We start from the raw sequence: 14,638 nt of genomic DNA, 5'->3' as shown, positions 1-14,638 counted from the left end.
GGCCACGCACACCCCCCCACTCCCACCAATCCGGGGAAAAAAAGTGAAAATCCCTCTCAAAAAAAAAAAAAAAAAAAAAAAAAAAAGAAAATGATTATTGGAATTCAGAAAGCCTTGCATGATCAAATCGACCTTATCATAAGTCTTGCAGTATTCTAAGTCTATTCTGTTGTTTTTGAGAAATAGGGAAGAGATTTTTTTATATAAATAAGCAATCTAGTCAAGTTAAACACACAGTGTTCTAATTCACCATAGTTTTCCTCCTTGCTATTTCCAAATCCCTTGTGCCTCTTGTAGATCTTGGAGTATGGCTGAGGAAAATTTACAAGTTGAAAACCCATTCTTCTCCTTTCCACTTTCTTTTTTGACCCCATCTCACCCCATTTGGAAAAATTTATTATTTTCATTTTATGGGAAATTTGGGTTTGGTATGGGGAACTATTTCATTATTTTGATTGTATTTAAATACACAAATTTTATTCTAAAGGGTATATTTAGCACCTATAGTAAATATCATATAAATATTAATAAATGGTCCAAAAGATAACATTTTGGTTTAGGCTTACAGAGCATCTGAGACAGATCTGCTTTATATTTTTCTTCTCCTTTGTCCTTTGCCTGTTACCATATAAATGGGGATACTGAGCTTTGTTATGGGTGAAATGTCAGGCACTTTAGCATTTTCTTCTAAAATGGTGATTTTTCATGTAGACACTATCATAATCATCATGTATGGTGCTTTATCTTAAAAATATTTCATGGCTGGGCCGGGCGCGGTGGCTCAAGCCTGTAATCCCAGCACTGTGGGAGGCCGAGGCGGGTGGATCACGAGGTCAAGAGATCGAGACCATCCTGGTCAACATGGTGAAACCCCGTCTCTACTAAAAATACAAAAAATTAGCTGGGCATGGTGGCACGTGCCTGTAATCCCAGCTACTCAGGAGGCTGAGGCAGGAGAATTGCCTGAACCCAGGAGGCGGAGGTTGTGGTGAGCCGAGATGGCGCCATTGCACTCCAGCCTGGGTAACAAGAGCGAAACTCCGTCTCAAAAAAAATATATATATATATATATTTCATGGCTCTTTTTTTTCTGTTGTGTTACAATTATGCTTGTGTATTCCACAGAAAGTATTAATATTTAAGTAAATTTGAATATCACATGGAATAATAACAAATCTTAGTGTTTAGGGGCTGGCTATTCCTAGCCTAGTTTTGCCATTAAAAGACTGAATATCTTCGGCCAAATCAGGGTAAACTTTAAAAGGAGGTAGAACTTTGGTCAAATCTTTAGAATGTCATCAAGTTTATATTAAAATAATCTCTTTGGAAGAAATATTTCAGATTTATGTGAAATACCAAATAAAATAGATTATCTTAGAGGTAAGCAGTAGTATTAAAAATTTGAACCTAAAGTTTTTAGAATTCTGCTTTTTCTTTTTGTTAGCTGTGTTCCATTGAAGTGACTTGTGAATCAGCCAGTGTGATGGCTGCAACACTGGCTAATGGTGGTTTCTGCCCAATTACTGGTGAAAGAGTACTGAGCCCTGAAGCAGTTCGAAATACATTGAGTTTGATGCATTCCTGTGGCATGTATGACTTCTCAGGGCAGTTTGCTTTCCATGTAAGTAATTGTTTAATGTTAATTTTCTCTGGCAAGAAACTAGTGTGAACTGGTTCCTTTAAAAGTGCAGTTTGAACTTTGCTTCTAAAGCTGTATATTAATTTTTGAGAGAGAGGATTGTTTTCAAGGTTAATTTGTTACAAGGTTAGTAAGGAATAAGAGCTAAAGTCTACCAAATGTTTTTAAGAACTTGAAAGTTTAATTTATAGAACCTCATCACTTCTGCTTTTAAGGCATTCCAGTGTACAAGGTTAGTATAGTCTTTCTTTACTTTTAGTTGTTAATGTCTAGCATTATGATGAGTATGTATCTTAAGAATGCTTTAAGTTTAGAAAGATTGCAAAGATGTGATGTTTCACATCTTTGATTACAGCCATAGATTTTTTTTTTCTTTCTATTTTTTGAGACGGAGTCTCGCTCTGTAGCCCAGGCTGGAGTGCAGTGGCGCAATCTCAGCTCACTGCAACCTCCCCTTCCCAGGTCCTGGTTCAAGCAATTCTCCTGCCTCAGTCTCCTGAGTAGCTGGGATTACAGGCAATCACCACCGTGCCCAGCTAATTTTTGTATTTTTAGTAGAGGTGGGGTTTCACCATGTTGGCCAGGCTTGTCTTGAACTCCTGACCTCATGATCCTCCTACCACAGCCTCCCAAAGTGCTGGGATTACAGGCCTGAGCCATAGATGTCTTAAGGACTAAAAGTATATTAAAGGTAAAACTTAACAAAAATGTACTGCTTTAAGCTCTGTTGTGCATTTGCCACTTGTAAAGTATATAGACTTCTCTTATTTAATTCTGCTCATGTCAAGTCATAATACCCTTCTAAAAGTTTTTTTTTTTCTTTAAATTTTGGAAATTTTCAAACGTAAAACAAGAGAGAAAGAGAGAGAGACAGATACATTGAATGTTATCCATCACTCGGCTTCAATAACTGGAAACATTACCAATCTTGTTTCATCTGAATGTGCATGTTTCCCCTATTCTTGTCATAGTTCAGTATGTAATTCTAAATAAGGACCCTTAACAAAACATAATACCATCTTTACATATAAAAAAAACTTAAATATTACATATCAAAACTTTAATATTAACATCACCATTAAATTTAATATCATCAAAATATTTAGTCTGTTCAGATGTCCTGGATTATCTTGTAAATTATTATATTATTTTATAATTTGTTTGACTTGGGATACAAATGAGCATACATTGTGATTGGGTTGTGTCTCCCTTTTTTATTTTAATCTGTTGGTCTTCTTTTGACCTGTTTCTTTTTTTTTTTTTATTTTTGGTTGAAAAAACTGGGTCATTTAGTCTATACAGTTTTCCACGGTCTGTATGTTGCTGATTACCTTTGTTCCAGTCTCTTGTATTTCCTATAAATTTGAAGATCCAATTCAGGTGTTTTTTGTCTGCTTGTTTTGTTTAGTTTTATTAAGAGTACTTTATTGGCATATTTCTATCCAGGGGTGCTTACTGACTAAATGTTAATAAGCAATTAATGAACACTGCCCTAATGACATTAATTTTGTTTTTTATCATTTGTTAAGTTTTGCTAATGTAACTTAAATTTTTTGAGGAAGATTAAATTACCATTTTAGAAAATCTTTTAATAATATGTAACTTTTTATTTTCTATTTGTAAAGTACTTTTTAAAAATAATTGGTTATATTTTAAAACAATATGTTTATTTTAGAACAATTAGAAAATATAATCAGGAAGAGTAAAAGCATCCATAGCCCCACAATTTAGATGTAACTGCTATGATTCCTTAGAGTGTATCTTTAAACAATTTTTCTATATTCAAATCTATTCCAAACTGTTTTATAACTTTTTTTTTAATTGAGATGAGTCTCACTCTGTTGCCCAGCCTGGAGTGCAGTAGTGTGATTTTGGCTCACTGCAACCTCTACCTCCTGGGTTCAGGTGATTCTCCTGCCTCAGCCTTCCAAGTAGCTGGGATTACAGGCACCTGCCGCCACACTTGGCTAATTTTTGTATTTTTTGTGGAGACGGGGTTTCGCCATGTTAACCAGGGTGATCTCAAACTCCTGACCTTGGGTGATCTGCCCACCTCTGCCTTCCAGAGTACTGGGATTACAGGTGTGCACCATCAGGCCCAGCCTTAGAACTTTATTTATAAATATGTTGATAAAAATGTATCTATATTTCTAATGTCTACTGTATGGATATATATTATAATTTTAAATTTTTAAACCAATTTCCCAGTTTGTTTTTTGTTTTGTTTTTTGAGACAGGATCTTACTCTGTCACCCAGGCTGGAGTGTAGTGGTGCAGTCATGGCTCACTGTAGCCTTGACCTCCTGAGGTTATGTGATCCTCCCACTTCAGCCTCCAGAGTAGCTGTGACTACTGGTGTGCACCTCCATGTCAGGTTATTTTTTGTATTTTTGTAGAGATGAGATCTCCCTGTGTTACCCGACCTAGTCTCCAACTCCTGGAGTTGGAATTGTGATCTGCCTGCCTTAGCCTCCCAAAGTGCTGAGATTACAGGAGTGAGCCATGATACTCAGCCCCAATTTCCTTGTTGTTGAACATAACATTTCTTATTTTAAGATGTTTACCTGAATACTTATTTTACTGAATTATTTTTAGGTCGGTCTTCCTGCAAAATCTGGAGTTGCTGGGGGCATTCTTTTAGTTGTCCCCAATGTTATGGGTATGATGTGCTGGTCTCCTCCTCTGGATAAGATGGGCAACAGTGTTAAGGGAATTCACTTTTGTCACGTAAGCATATTTTCTTAGTGAAAATAATGATATAAGTTGAACCATCCACTGATTCTTTTTTTAACCCATTTTCCGCAGTTCATTAACTCGTGGCCCTCTGCCTACATATAGAGTGCCAGTTACTAGGTAGCCATGGAAATACAGAGGAGCTTCAAGTTGCCTCTGTCAGACAGCTACCATTTAATTATTCCTACAGAAAATTATATTTGTTTGATGCTAATATTTTAATTTTCCTGGTTATAATTAGTATCAATTTTTAAAAGCTCAACAAAAGACGTTAAACTCAGAGAAGTTATTTAAAAGACAATGTATCTTAGGAGTTGTTTTGTTTTATTGTGTGTTTAATCTGCATGGTTGAATATCTTTATCCCTTTATCCATTGACTACCTTTAAGTATTTTTTTTGAGGAAATAAGCACTGAAAATTTTTTTAAAATTAAAAATTTTTTGAAGTGTTACTGCTCTTTATAGTTCTATATTTTGTTGTTACCCAGTTCCTGCTAATGTTTGAGCTTCTGGCCAGAGTTCATATTAAATACCATACTCAATTAAAATTGTTTTATTTTCCAGTCTTTTACAAAAACTAGAGTATGACATTGGATTATATATAAAGTATAACAGATTGTACCAGAGCACTTATTTATATTTTAATGATGCTTTACACTTATTTGATAGACGTTCATGTGGTTGGCTATAACCCCTATTTTGTAGAAGATGAAAGCTAGACAATTTGATTGTCTGAGCCCTAGGATCATGTTAGTAAATAATGTTCTTAAAGCTTGTATCCATATCTTACTCTGATTTTAGTTATCTTCTTGATGCATTATATTGCTTTATTAGCATGCAGTGATGATTTCTAAGCTGGATGATATAAGCATAGTTTGTTAAAATATGAATATACATAACCAATGAATAGCCAGTTGCTTATACCTGTTCTGTGTAACTGTTTACAGGACCTTGTTTCTCTGTGTAATTTCCATAACTATGATAATTTGAGACACTTTGCAAAAAAACTTGATCCTCGAAGAGAAGGTGGTGATCAAAGGGTAAGCAAAATTTTTATTTAGATAATTAAGTAAAATTTTTAAGAGAGAAAAAGTGAGATTTGCTTGTATAAGTGAAATCTTAGTTTGTTAGTGACTTCAGGTCTTTGCTAATCACAAATGAGTGAAATCAAATTGTGACATTTTAATCCAGTATTTAATCACCAGTATTAAATACTTAAATATTGCTTAATAAATACTTAATAGATATAGATACTTAAATATTGCTGTTTCATTATTTAAATCGAAACTGGTTAGCCTAGTGTCAGAGTTTTCCCCTCTTGTTTCCACTATCTTAAGCAAGATTTTTAAAATTGATTCTGCTAAAAAAAAAAAAAAAAAAAAAAAGACATTGGAACATGCTATAAATCTAATTTAAAAGTTTAAAAGAAAGCATTGCTTTACTTTTAGTATTTGTCAGAGTCCTAAATTGAAGTTCATTTTAACTTCTTGCTTACTGTGTAGATGGATATATAAAAGGATTATCATATTAGTGAGAGACCATGTGAAGCCTCATAATAAGTTTTATAAGCCACTGAGATGAAATTTTTTTTCCAGAGTGTTTAATGCAATATTCCTAATAACCTTACAGTCCTATTTTGTTGCCAGTGTATTTGGCTTCATACTGTTCTACAGATATATTACTTTTTTAGAAGAATTACTAAGAGACAGGACTTAACTTTTTTGGTCTATATAGTTTTTCACTGTACCGAGGGAATTGTGTTGAGAATTTTGATTCAGTTTCTTTTTGTACCATATTGAAAATGTTTGTAGCAAAATTACCTAATTAGGCTTCAAGCTAATATGAAGCACTTGTAAATAGAAAATATTTTTAATACCTCTTAAGTACCTGAGTAACATGGAGCAAAATGTCAGAGGTGGTGGTTTAAAATGTTAACAGATTTTAATAATGTTCATTGAAAAATACCATTTTATAGCTTGGACCTTTCTTCACTCAAGTGCACTAATAAATTATGTATGTTGCTTGAACAACTAGCATTCCTTTGGACCATTGGACTATGAAAGTCTCCAACAAGAACTTGCTTTAAAAGAGACAGTATGGAAAAAAGTGTCACCTGAGTCAAATGAGGACATCTCTACAACTGTAGTATATAGAATGGAAAGTCTGGGAGAGAAAAGCTAAAGAAATGGGTTCTAGTTTCAGAATGTTTCTTCATTCAATCTTTCAAACATCTTTAGCTTTTTTTTTGCAAATTATAAATATTTATTTGAGATATTTTTTTGTTCTCAACCTTCGGTGCTGGAGCCATAAAGCTTTTTTTCCTTTTAATCTTTGTATAAAGATAATACATTAAAAAGTGAATTTGTTGGTCTTTAAAAAAGTATTTACAACTAAATAAATTTGCTTTAATTTTAAAAATACAAAAAGGAAAAATTCTCTTAAATTTTTCTTGATGTAATTAAAACTTTAACTATGTAGTTAGATAATCCCATTTTACAATGGTAACAGAAAATTGTAATTCTTAGTTCTAAAATTCACACATTAAACTCATAAGTTTTGTTGCATTTTGTTTTTTCTTTTCCATTTTTGAAACTGACATGATGTCTATAGTGGCAATAGAAAGTACTTCTATGCTAAATGCAAAACTAAAAAGACAAAATAACCCCAATTACTTTATTTAAAATAGCAGTGGATTATAAAATTAGCTTACATTTACAATTATGCCACTTTTAGTGATAGATTGGCTTTACATTTTTAAAAATTTATTTAAAATTTTATCAAATGTTTTAAAATATGTCTCCTACCTTTTCTATTTTGCAACTGCTCTGTTTCTGTCAGAATTGTTATATACAGGAATGTCTTATGTTACTAAAACATTCCAACCAAAGAATTTCAGATGTGAGATAATGATGTTTCATTGATAAAAAGCTATAATGGTTAGTTACTCAGAAGGAGAAACAGTGAGTGTCTTCAAGTGAATTGTTCACCTTAACAATTTTATTTTCATATTATCCACATAACTTTTTCTGTTATATTTAAATATGAATGGCAAATTATGTTTTTTAGCTTTTAAAATTTTATTATCCTAATAATTTTATAATTGCTAATATTTCTTTTGTGATAAATTATAGCATCTCATGAAGTTTATTCTATTTGAACTCTTAGAGTACTGGGAAATGAATTTAGTCTGCAGGTAGTAAGTATGCTACTAAAATATGTTAGATCTGAATCCTTTTGTTTGGTAATAAAAATGCAATATTGAGAATCAAAACTTGTTTTTAAGAGAACTAAGGATTTATTCAACCTGATTTCAAATAATTATTCATGGTGTTTAAAGTTGTCTTGGCAAAGTGATTGTAAAATTCTGTAGGACCTATTCACACTTCTTCCTTCTTCCATAGGGGACTGCCTCTCTGGTTTTCCCCACAGCTCCCCTACAGTTTCAAGTTTGTTGAAACCTGTTTATTTTTTTCAATTCCTTTTTAAACTTTTTTTGTGGGGGATTAGAAGAAAAACTTGGTGGTTTCTTAGCATGATGGTATATATATGTGGTAATGGAAAGTCTGTAAAAGTGAATATAGTGTAGCAAAAAAGATTTCACTGAGTATTTTAGATACTAGTGCAAATATAGAAAATCTTGATCATAAGGTCTTGAATTTGGGAACTATGACATTAAGAAAAGAAGTTCCCTCCCAGAGGTGCTGGCCAAAAGCCTTTTGGGCTAACTTAAGTATTAAATTTATATATTTAAATAATTATATTATTAGTTGTAGAGGATTTTCCTGAAGGTTTTATGCTTACTTGAATGTTCTTTGAATGTTCATATGCATATCCTAACTGGATGCTTCTCAAGGCCTTACTGCATTTTTGTGTTGTATATTTGTGTTGGTTGCACCAGGGTCATTTGTAGTTTAGGCAATCGAATGCCTTAATTGGAAAAAAGGCATTATGGTTTCCCCTATGTTCTGAATTGTTACATTTTACCATTCTGTTCAGAAGTTGGTTTTACTTTATAAAATGAAGATTTAGTTTTCATATCATGTACATATTTGTATAGATTTCAAAATTAGGTTAATTTGTGGCACTTATTCTTATTGTGTTGGTAATGCTTAAATTTATACTTAAAAATGAAGTGCTGTTATCTAAGCTACTGTGTCTAGAAAATGTTAAGAATGAGCATCCAGAAATTTTTATAGAAAATTACAAATGGAAGAAGAGATAAGATATTGTGAATAGGCCCTCACACTTAAAAAAGAAAAAAACTTTGCCAGTTTTAAGGACATATTTTGATTCTTTCAGTATTCTTAACACCTAAAACAAAGTTCTTAAAAGTACCCAGTATTATTGGGTTTAATGTTTTATGCCATTATTGATTCTTGATATTCAAGCATTTACAATATAGCATATTTGATTTTCTTTTTTCTTATTTTTTATTTTTTGGCATCATTAACATTTCATTTGAAATGCATATTATTCCTGAAGTACTTTGTTTTTAGCATAAATGTTGTGCATTTTATCTTAGTGTTTGGATTAAAACATTTGTGTTGTTTAGCTTTCTTTCATTTGCTTTGTATATTTAATAATGTACCTTTATTTTCCAGTATGCCTGCATTTTGTATTGTACAATAAATTTATTTTAAGCTGATTTTATTGTTTTTTTTTTTTTTTTTTTTTTTTTTGGTTTTGTTTTATAAAAGCAACTTCTACATTTTAAGTACAAAAACAGTTGGGATTTTAACTTAGAAAAAATTATCCTTTATGAAGATAATATTAAGGTGTTTGCTATTCTGAAGCTGTCTCAAAGTAAACTAGAAATACTCAAAAGGGCTTTATTTGATATTTTTTTTTAATGCAATGTAGCATTAGTGGTTTTTGTGGGAGGAGGACTTTTCCTATTGGTTATACTAGAAGTATTTGAATGAAAACTTTCCCTCAATTTTTTTGGTTGTTTTTCCAACTTAAAAATCATGCAACCCTATTTGTAGGTTATTTCTACTTTCTGAGGAGGAATATTGTTATTCACCATGTAACTCTCATTTTTTTCTGTTGTTGCCTAAAGAATAGGAAAAACATTGCTAAACCAATGAAGAGTATCATAATATTGATTTAGAATAAAACTGTTAATCATAGAATTTATATTAAACAAGAATGACAGTGATACAGAAATTCACCTTAACTGCTTTCTGAGGGCATTACATTTTGAGAAGGAATTTTGTATGTTTCCACGTCATGGTCCAGATTATAGTACAAATTATAGAGACTCCATGTATTGTAAGTCAAATATAGTATTTAAATTTTTCTGTTTAATTAAATCTGCCATTCATATTCTGGAGATTTCCTGAATATATTGTAGAAGTTTTAAAATTATTTAAAAGGAGAAATACTGTTGTTTATATTACTTTGTATTAATCTATGGGATTTTTAAATGAATTTCTTTCAGAATTAGTTAATAAGGAGTTTTAGTATAATGACATATTCAGTAGATGTAACAGTTTGTGATCAGTTCCTTTTAAAGATTTTTTTTAAATTTCATATGAAGCAAAGAGAGAGGAGACTTAAAATGCCTGGTGATCTTGATCTGACAGTGTATATTTATTTAATAGGCTATATTTATGTGGAAAGAACTGCTGAAATATACTGATATGTCAGCTTATACCCTGATAACTTATATATAATACATTCCATATGAATGTTTATGTACACACATGTATATCATTTTCTTATCTATGTATCTTAATCTACCCATTCATATTCTGAAAATGAGCAGTTATTTTCACATTGTGTATTATGTATAAATTATTCATTGATCTATTCCTATTCCAAGTTTTGACACAAAAGAACTCCTGAAATTTTTGCTTCCCTAGAATTTGAAAAGAATAACATACTTCTTCAGTTTGACTTTAAAGATTTGTGGTTTCTGTTACCACTCCCATTCACCACCAGCACTGCCAGGGTAAGAGAGTAACTAACAGTATTGGGGGAACTCTAGAAAAGTGAAACCAAGAATATTAGGTTTCATGTGGAATTTGACTTTAAAGCGCTTTCCAAAATTTATTATAAAGAAGGATTATATTTTTAAAATTGTATTTGACTTAAAAGAAGTAATGCACTTCTCATATTGAGCAGTTTACAGAATAGTTTTATTTAGTTCACTGTGTACAATTTACTATTCATTTGTAAAAATTTTGGTTTATCTCCTAGATGGGCTTGAAAATGCTAGAAAGGACTTTTTAAAGATATAAGATCAGTGTACTTAACGTGTGATTTCTTCTCTATTCCTTCTTTACCATTTTATATTAAATATTATATTTGCATTTGGTAATAAAACCAAAACCAGATTTGGAGATGTAGCATAAATGGAAAATTCTTACCATGTATCATACACTGAAACTTTCACATAGATTTATTAAGAATGGACTTTACCTTCATCAGTCTTTTCTCTGACATGTAGTTCAAGGGCAGAATTATGTATGAACGTACACTCGAGTATATCCAAGTTCAACTATTTTTCTTTTTTTCAAATTGTAACTAAGTTAAAACCTTTGTTTTCTTCATTGCTTAGAAATGGAAGGAATTTAATTGGAAATGGAAGGAATTTAATTGGGTAGTGGGAAGTTCTTTTATGTCACACCCCAAACTCCAGCCAGTAGTTTATTAATCTGAATATCATAAAATGCATATGACTTTGAGAAATTTAGAAAACTACTATAAGAATGTCTGAGGCAAAATTTATCCAACATGAAACAGAGTGGGGAAAACATGGTGTTTCTTAGAGTTGTTAACTTTTTAAATAGTAATAGAAAAAGTACATTTAAAAAAATACTATGTTAAGTAGACTGATCATAAATACTTGTTTAACAAAGTGATTCTGTTACTGTGGTCTTAAAATATTTTCTATTTCTATTTTGTGAACATAGGAAAGGAAGATAATTTAAGTTGACTTTGTTTACCATTTCCATTTTATAGACTGTACGTCTACTTTAGTAAATTTTGTAAATTGTAGCTAATAGAGGTTTTTTATAATGGCTTCCTGATCCATTAATCTTTAATCAAAATGAATAGGATACTAATTAGCACTTGCATTGCATTATTTTTTTGGCGGAATCTGTGTTTTTTTTGTAAATTTCATTCAACAATAAATTACAAAAAACTTATTGAAAACCATCATGTATTGGTTAAAAAAAAAGTTATGATCTTGGCCTCAAAAGACAAGTATTGGAACAGGCAAGCTGGTGCCAACTGCTTCTGTCAGTTAATTTCTAACATTGTTACTATACTTTTAACTCCAAATCCCATTTACCAATTACGAAATTTTTTTAGAAAAATTATCGACCACATCTCAATGGCAAAGAACAATTTATTGTATTTTTTAAGCCATATTTCAATATGTGGGGATGTGATTTTTTTATACATAGTATGATGAAAAATAATGGTTTTTTTTAATTAGGTATTTACCTTGCTGAAATACTTTCAATCCTTAAAACCACAGATGATTAAAATTATCTATTGGAAGGCTTAGCTTTTGAAAGAAAAAATTCTTGCCTATGGCCATCGCACCCGATCTCCTCTGAAAGAAAACATTCTTACCTGAAATAGTTTTAAAATTTCTGTTGTCATACTACATTTCTGGTGATTTTTGTTTATATAATGAAAATCTCTTCTGCCCATATTTGGAATCCTGAGCTATAATTAAATTTATATTTTGTAAACAGCTGAAGTCTTTCTTTTATTTTTATTTATTTTATTTTATTTTTTTTTTGAGACGGAGTTTCACTCATGCTACCCAGGCTGGAGTGCAATGGCGCGATCTCGGCTCACCGCAACCTCCGCCTCCTGGGTTCAGGCAATTCTCCTGCCTCAGCCTCCTGAGTAGCTGGGTTTACAGGCACGCACCACCATGCCCAGCTAATTTTTTGTATTTTTAGTAGAGACGGGGTTTCACCATGTTGAACAGGATGGTCTCGATCTCTTGACCTCGTGATCCACCCGCCTCGGCCTCCCACAGTGCTGGGATTACAGGCTTGAGCCACCGCGCCCGGCCTCTTTTATTTTTAAAACATAGTTCAACCTTCCTAGATTTTTGATGTACTTTTATTTACCATAATCTTATGTATTTTTTAGAATCACAGATTTGAATTTGAAAGTAATCTTAAAGGCTGTCTGGTACAGACTCACTCCATTCAGCCCCTTTTCCGGGTTTCCTAGCCCTTTGCTTTCTCTATTAGCATATTTAGATTATTTTTCTCTTTTGATGGGGTTGGTCTGTTGTGTGTTTTGCTCGGATGGACTTTCTGTCTGTGGTTATTTTTAACGAGAGAAGCATAATTGGTAGTAGTTAATGTGACTATAAGTTATTTAGCAGATGATACCATCAGCATTTATTAAAACTAATTGTATTTTTCTAGTAAGCAGTCTTATGTCCCAGTTATTTAAAAACTAGTAAAGTTAGAAGTGAATGTTTAAATTATATAGTAGTTCTAAAAATAAAACATTACCCTGCAACCTTTGAAAGAAAGTGTAGCAGAAATGTAACTCTAAAAATAAATGTTACACCACTGGCTTTTTAAAATAAATTCCTTTGAGGTTAGATTAAATATATAAGTAAAAACATTTTAAATAAATAAAAAACTATTCAAGTTCCAAACAAATTGTTTCTTAAGAAAAAGTTTCTTTGCATGTTTGCTTTTCCAAAACACATGCAAAATATCTAGCTACTTCCCTTGTTTATCTTAGACATTTGGATCTGTGAGTGGGCCCCAAACAAGGTTCCTAAGTTGTCTATTTATTTACTCTGTCTATAGTACATATGGTCTTCAGTGTCAATCTCCATTTCATCTTTCTGGAGTTTTAATATTTATGAAAGACAATGTATATTGAGTTCTTAAAATAAGTTGATTTTTTAAAAGACTTTGTTGACTTACAAAATGTTAAAACTTAAATATTGTTGCTCTCAAGATATTATAATATTGGTTTCTTAATTTTGAAAATTTAAACTGCCTGAGTAGCTCTTTTCCCCACAGTTTCAATATAAACCCATTCAATATAAAGTCTGCTTGCTTTCATATTATGTATTCCAAAATAAAAATGATGATTAAATATTAGTGTCAATTATGCAAATACAACTACTCAGATTTGAACCACTTCATTGTAAAATTCAAATTTTAATTATGATAGTCTGTTGAACTTTTTTTAGATCTAGATTAGAGTTATACTTTTCATTATTTTATACGTGCATTTTGCAAATCATCACAAAGGGGCAATTTACAAAGATTCTTTTGAGGAGACAGCTTAAAACTTAATCCTTAAGGCTTGACTTTCTTCTATTAAATAAGATTAATGATATTAAAACCGTGGTATAAATTATTAATTGAATTCCACCCAAGTTCTATTGTTTTGTTCATTCTCACAGTCATTCCAAATTAAATTTTAGTTGAAAAACTTAGCATATTATCTAAATTTCAACTATTCTATTTTTTATCCTTTCATATCATAATTTATTTTGGGCCAAAATCAGGTAATTTAAAAAATTATATCAAAGTTACTCAGGAAATGTGTTTCCAATTCTGCATCTTTATATTGCTTGCTATGTTCATTTCCAAATCTTTTGATGTTGACATTTGCCACTGTAGTTTTATTTTCTTTAAAAAAAAAAGTTAAAAAGAAAATCACACATGAAATGTAAAAGTCCAAACTTTTCTTCTTCGGTATAATATAGCTTATTTTTTATTTATTATTTTACATAGATCCTTGAAGTATATGCATCTTTGATCCAGGCCTATGCACAAGATTTATAATGTAAATAAAGAATGAACCAAATAATACTGTTTAAGTATTTGAATTGAGATGAATAAATGTTGCATCTTCTGCACAATGAAACTTCATTGACATCTGATGAAATTACAGGACAAGTGATTTTGTTAACATTCCATGGTGATGAATACTATTAATCCTCTTTAATACTACCAATAAAATATTTCTGCCTTAATGTCTCTTTTTACTGGACAATGAAGAAACAATTCAGCTGTTAAAGGATAACCAAAAAAATAACTTCCACCTATCTGAACGCCCTTATTCTGGCAAGTTAGCAGTTTTATTGTAAACATACCCGCTTTACATTTAATTAAGTTGATCTACTTTTCTTCTAGAATTGCTTTTGTATTAAGTGTAAAATTGTAACCAGATAACTCATTCCTTCTATGAAGTTGCTTTCCCATTTGTGTGACTAAGAAAGTGGCTAAGTCCAGGACTCTTCTGGCTTCCTGGTTTC

At 31.4% G+C, this 14,638-nt stretch overlaps 1 protein-coding gene across 6 annotated transcripts in view; it reads left to right on the top strand.

Annotated features, from left to right (window-relative positions):
• The window catches only part of GLS (glutaminase), a 74,600-nt gene that overhangs the window by 39,613 nt on the left and 20,349 nt on the right, over positions 1-14,638 (top strand). For 5 of the 6 annotated variants that reach the window (XM_032292613.1, XM_032292619.1, XM_032292617.1 and 2 more), the window contains 3 exons: positions 1,445-1,621; positions 4,235-4,366; positions 5,319-5,411. In XM_032292613.1, coding sequence (XP_032148504.1) covers positions 1,445-1,621; positions 4,235-4,366; positions 5,319-5,411 — 402 coding nt within the window. Of the gene's footprint in view, positions 1-1,444; positions 1,622-4,234; positions 4,367-5,318; positions 5,412-6,405; positions 11,389-14,638 lie in introns of those variants that run through there. The other variant, XM_032292616.1, reaches the window with a different exon arrangement.

The sequence above is a fragment of the Sapajus apella genome, unplaced genomic scaffold (assembly GCF_009761245.1).
Source record: "Sapajus apella isolate SASKATOON/1434 unplaced genomic scaffold, GSC_monkey_1.0 scaffold28, whole genome shotgun sequence".
Taxonomy (NCBI): Eukaryota; Metazoa; Chordata; class Mammalia; order Primates; family Cebidae; genus Sapajus; species Sapajus apella.
Note: the sequence above shows the minus strand (reverse complement) of the source record. Positions and strands in the feature narration are given on the sequence as shown.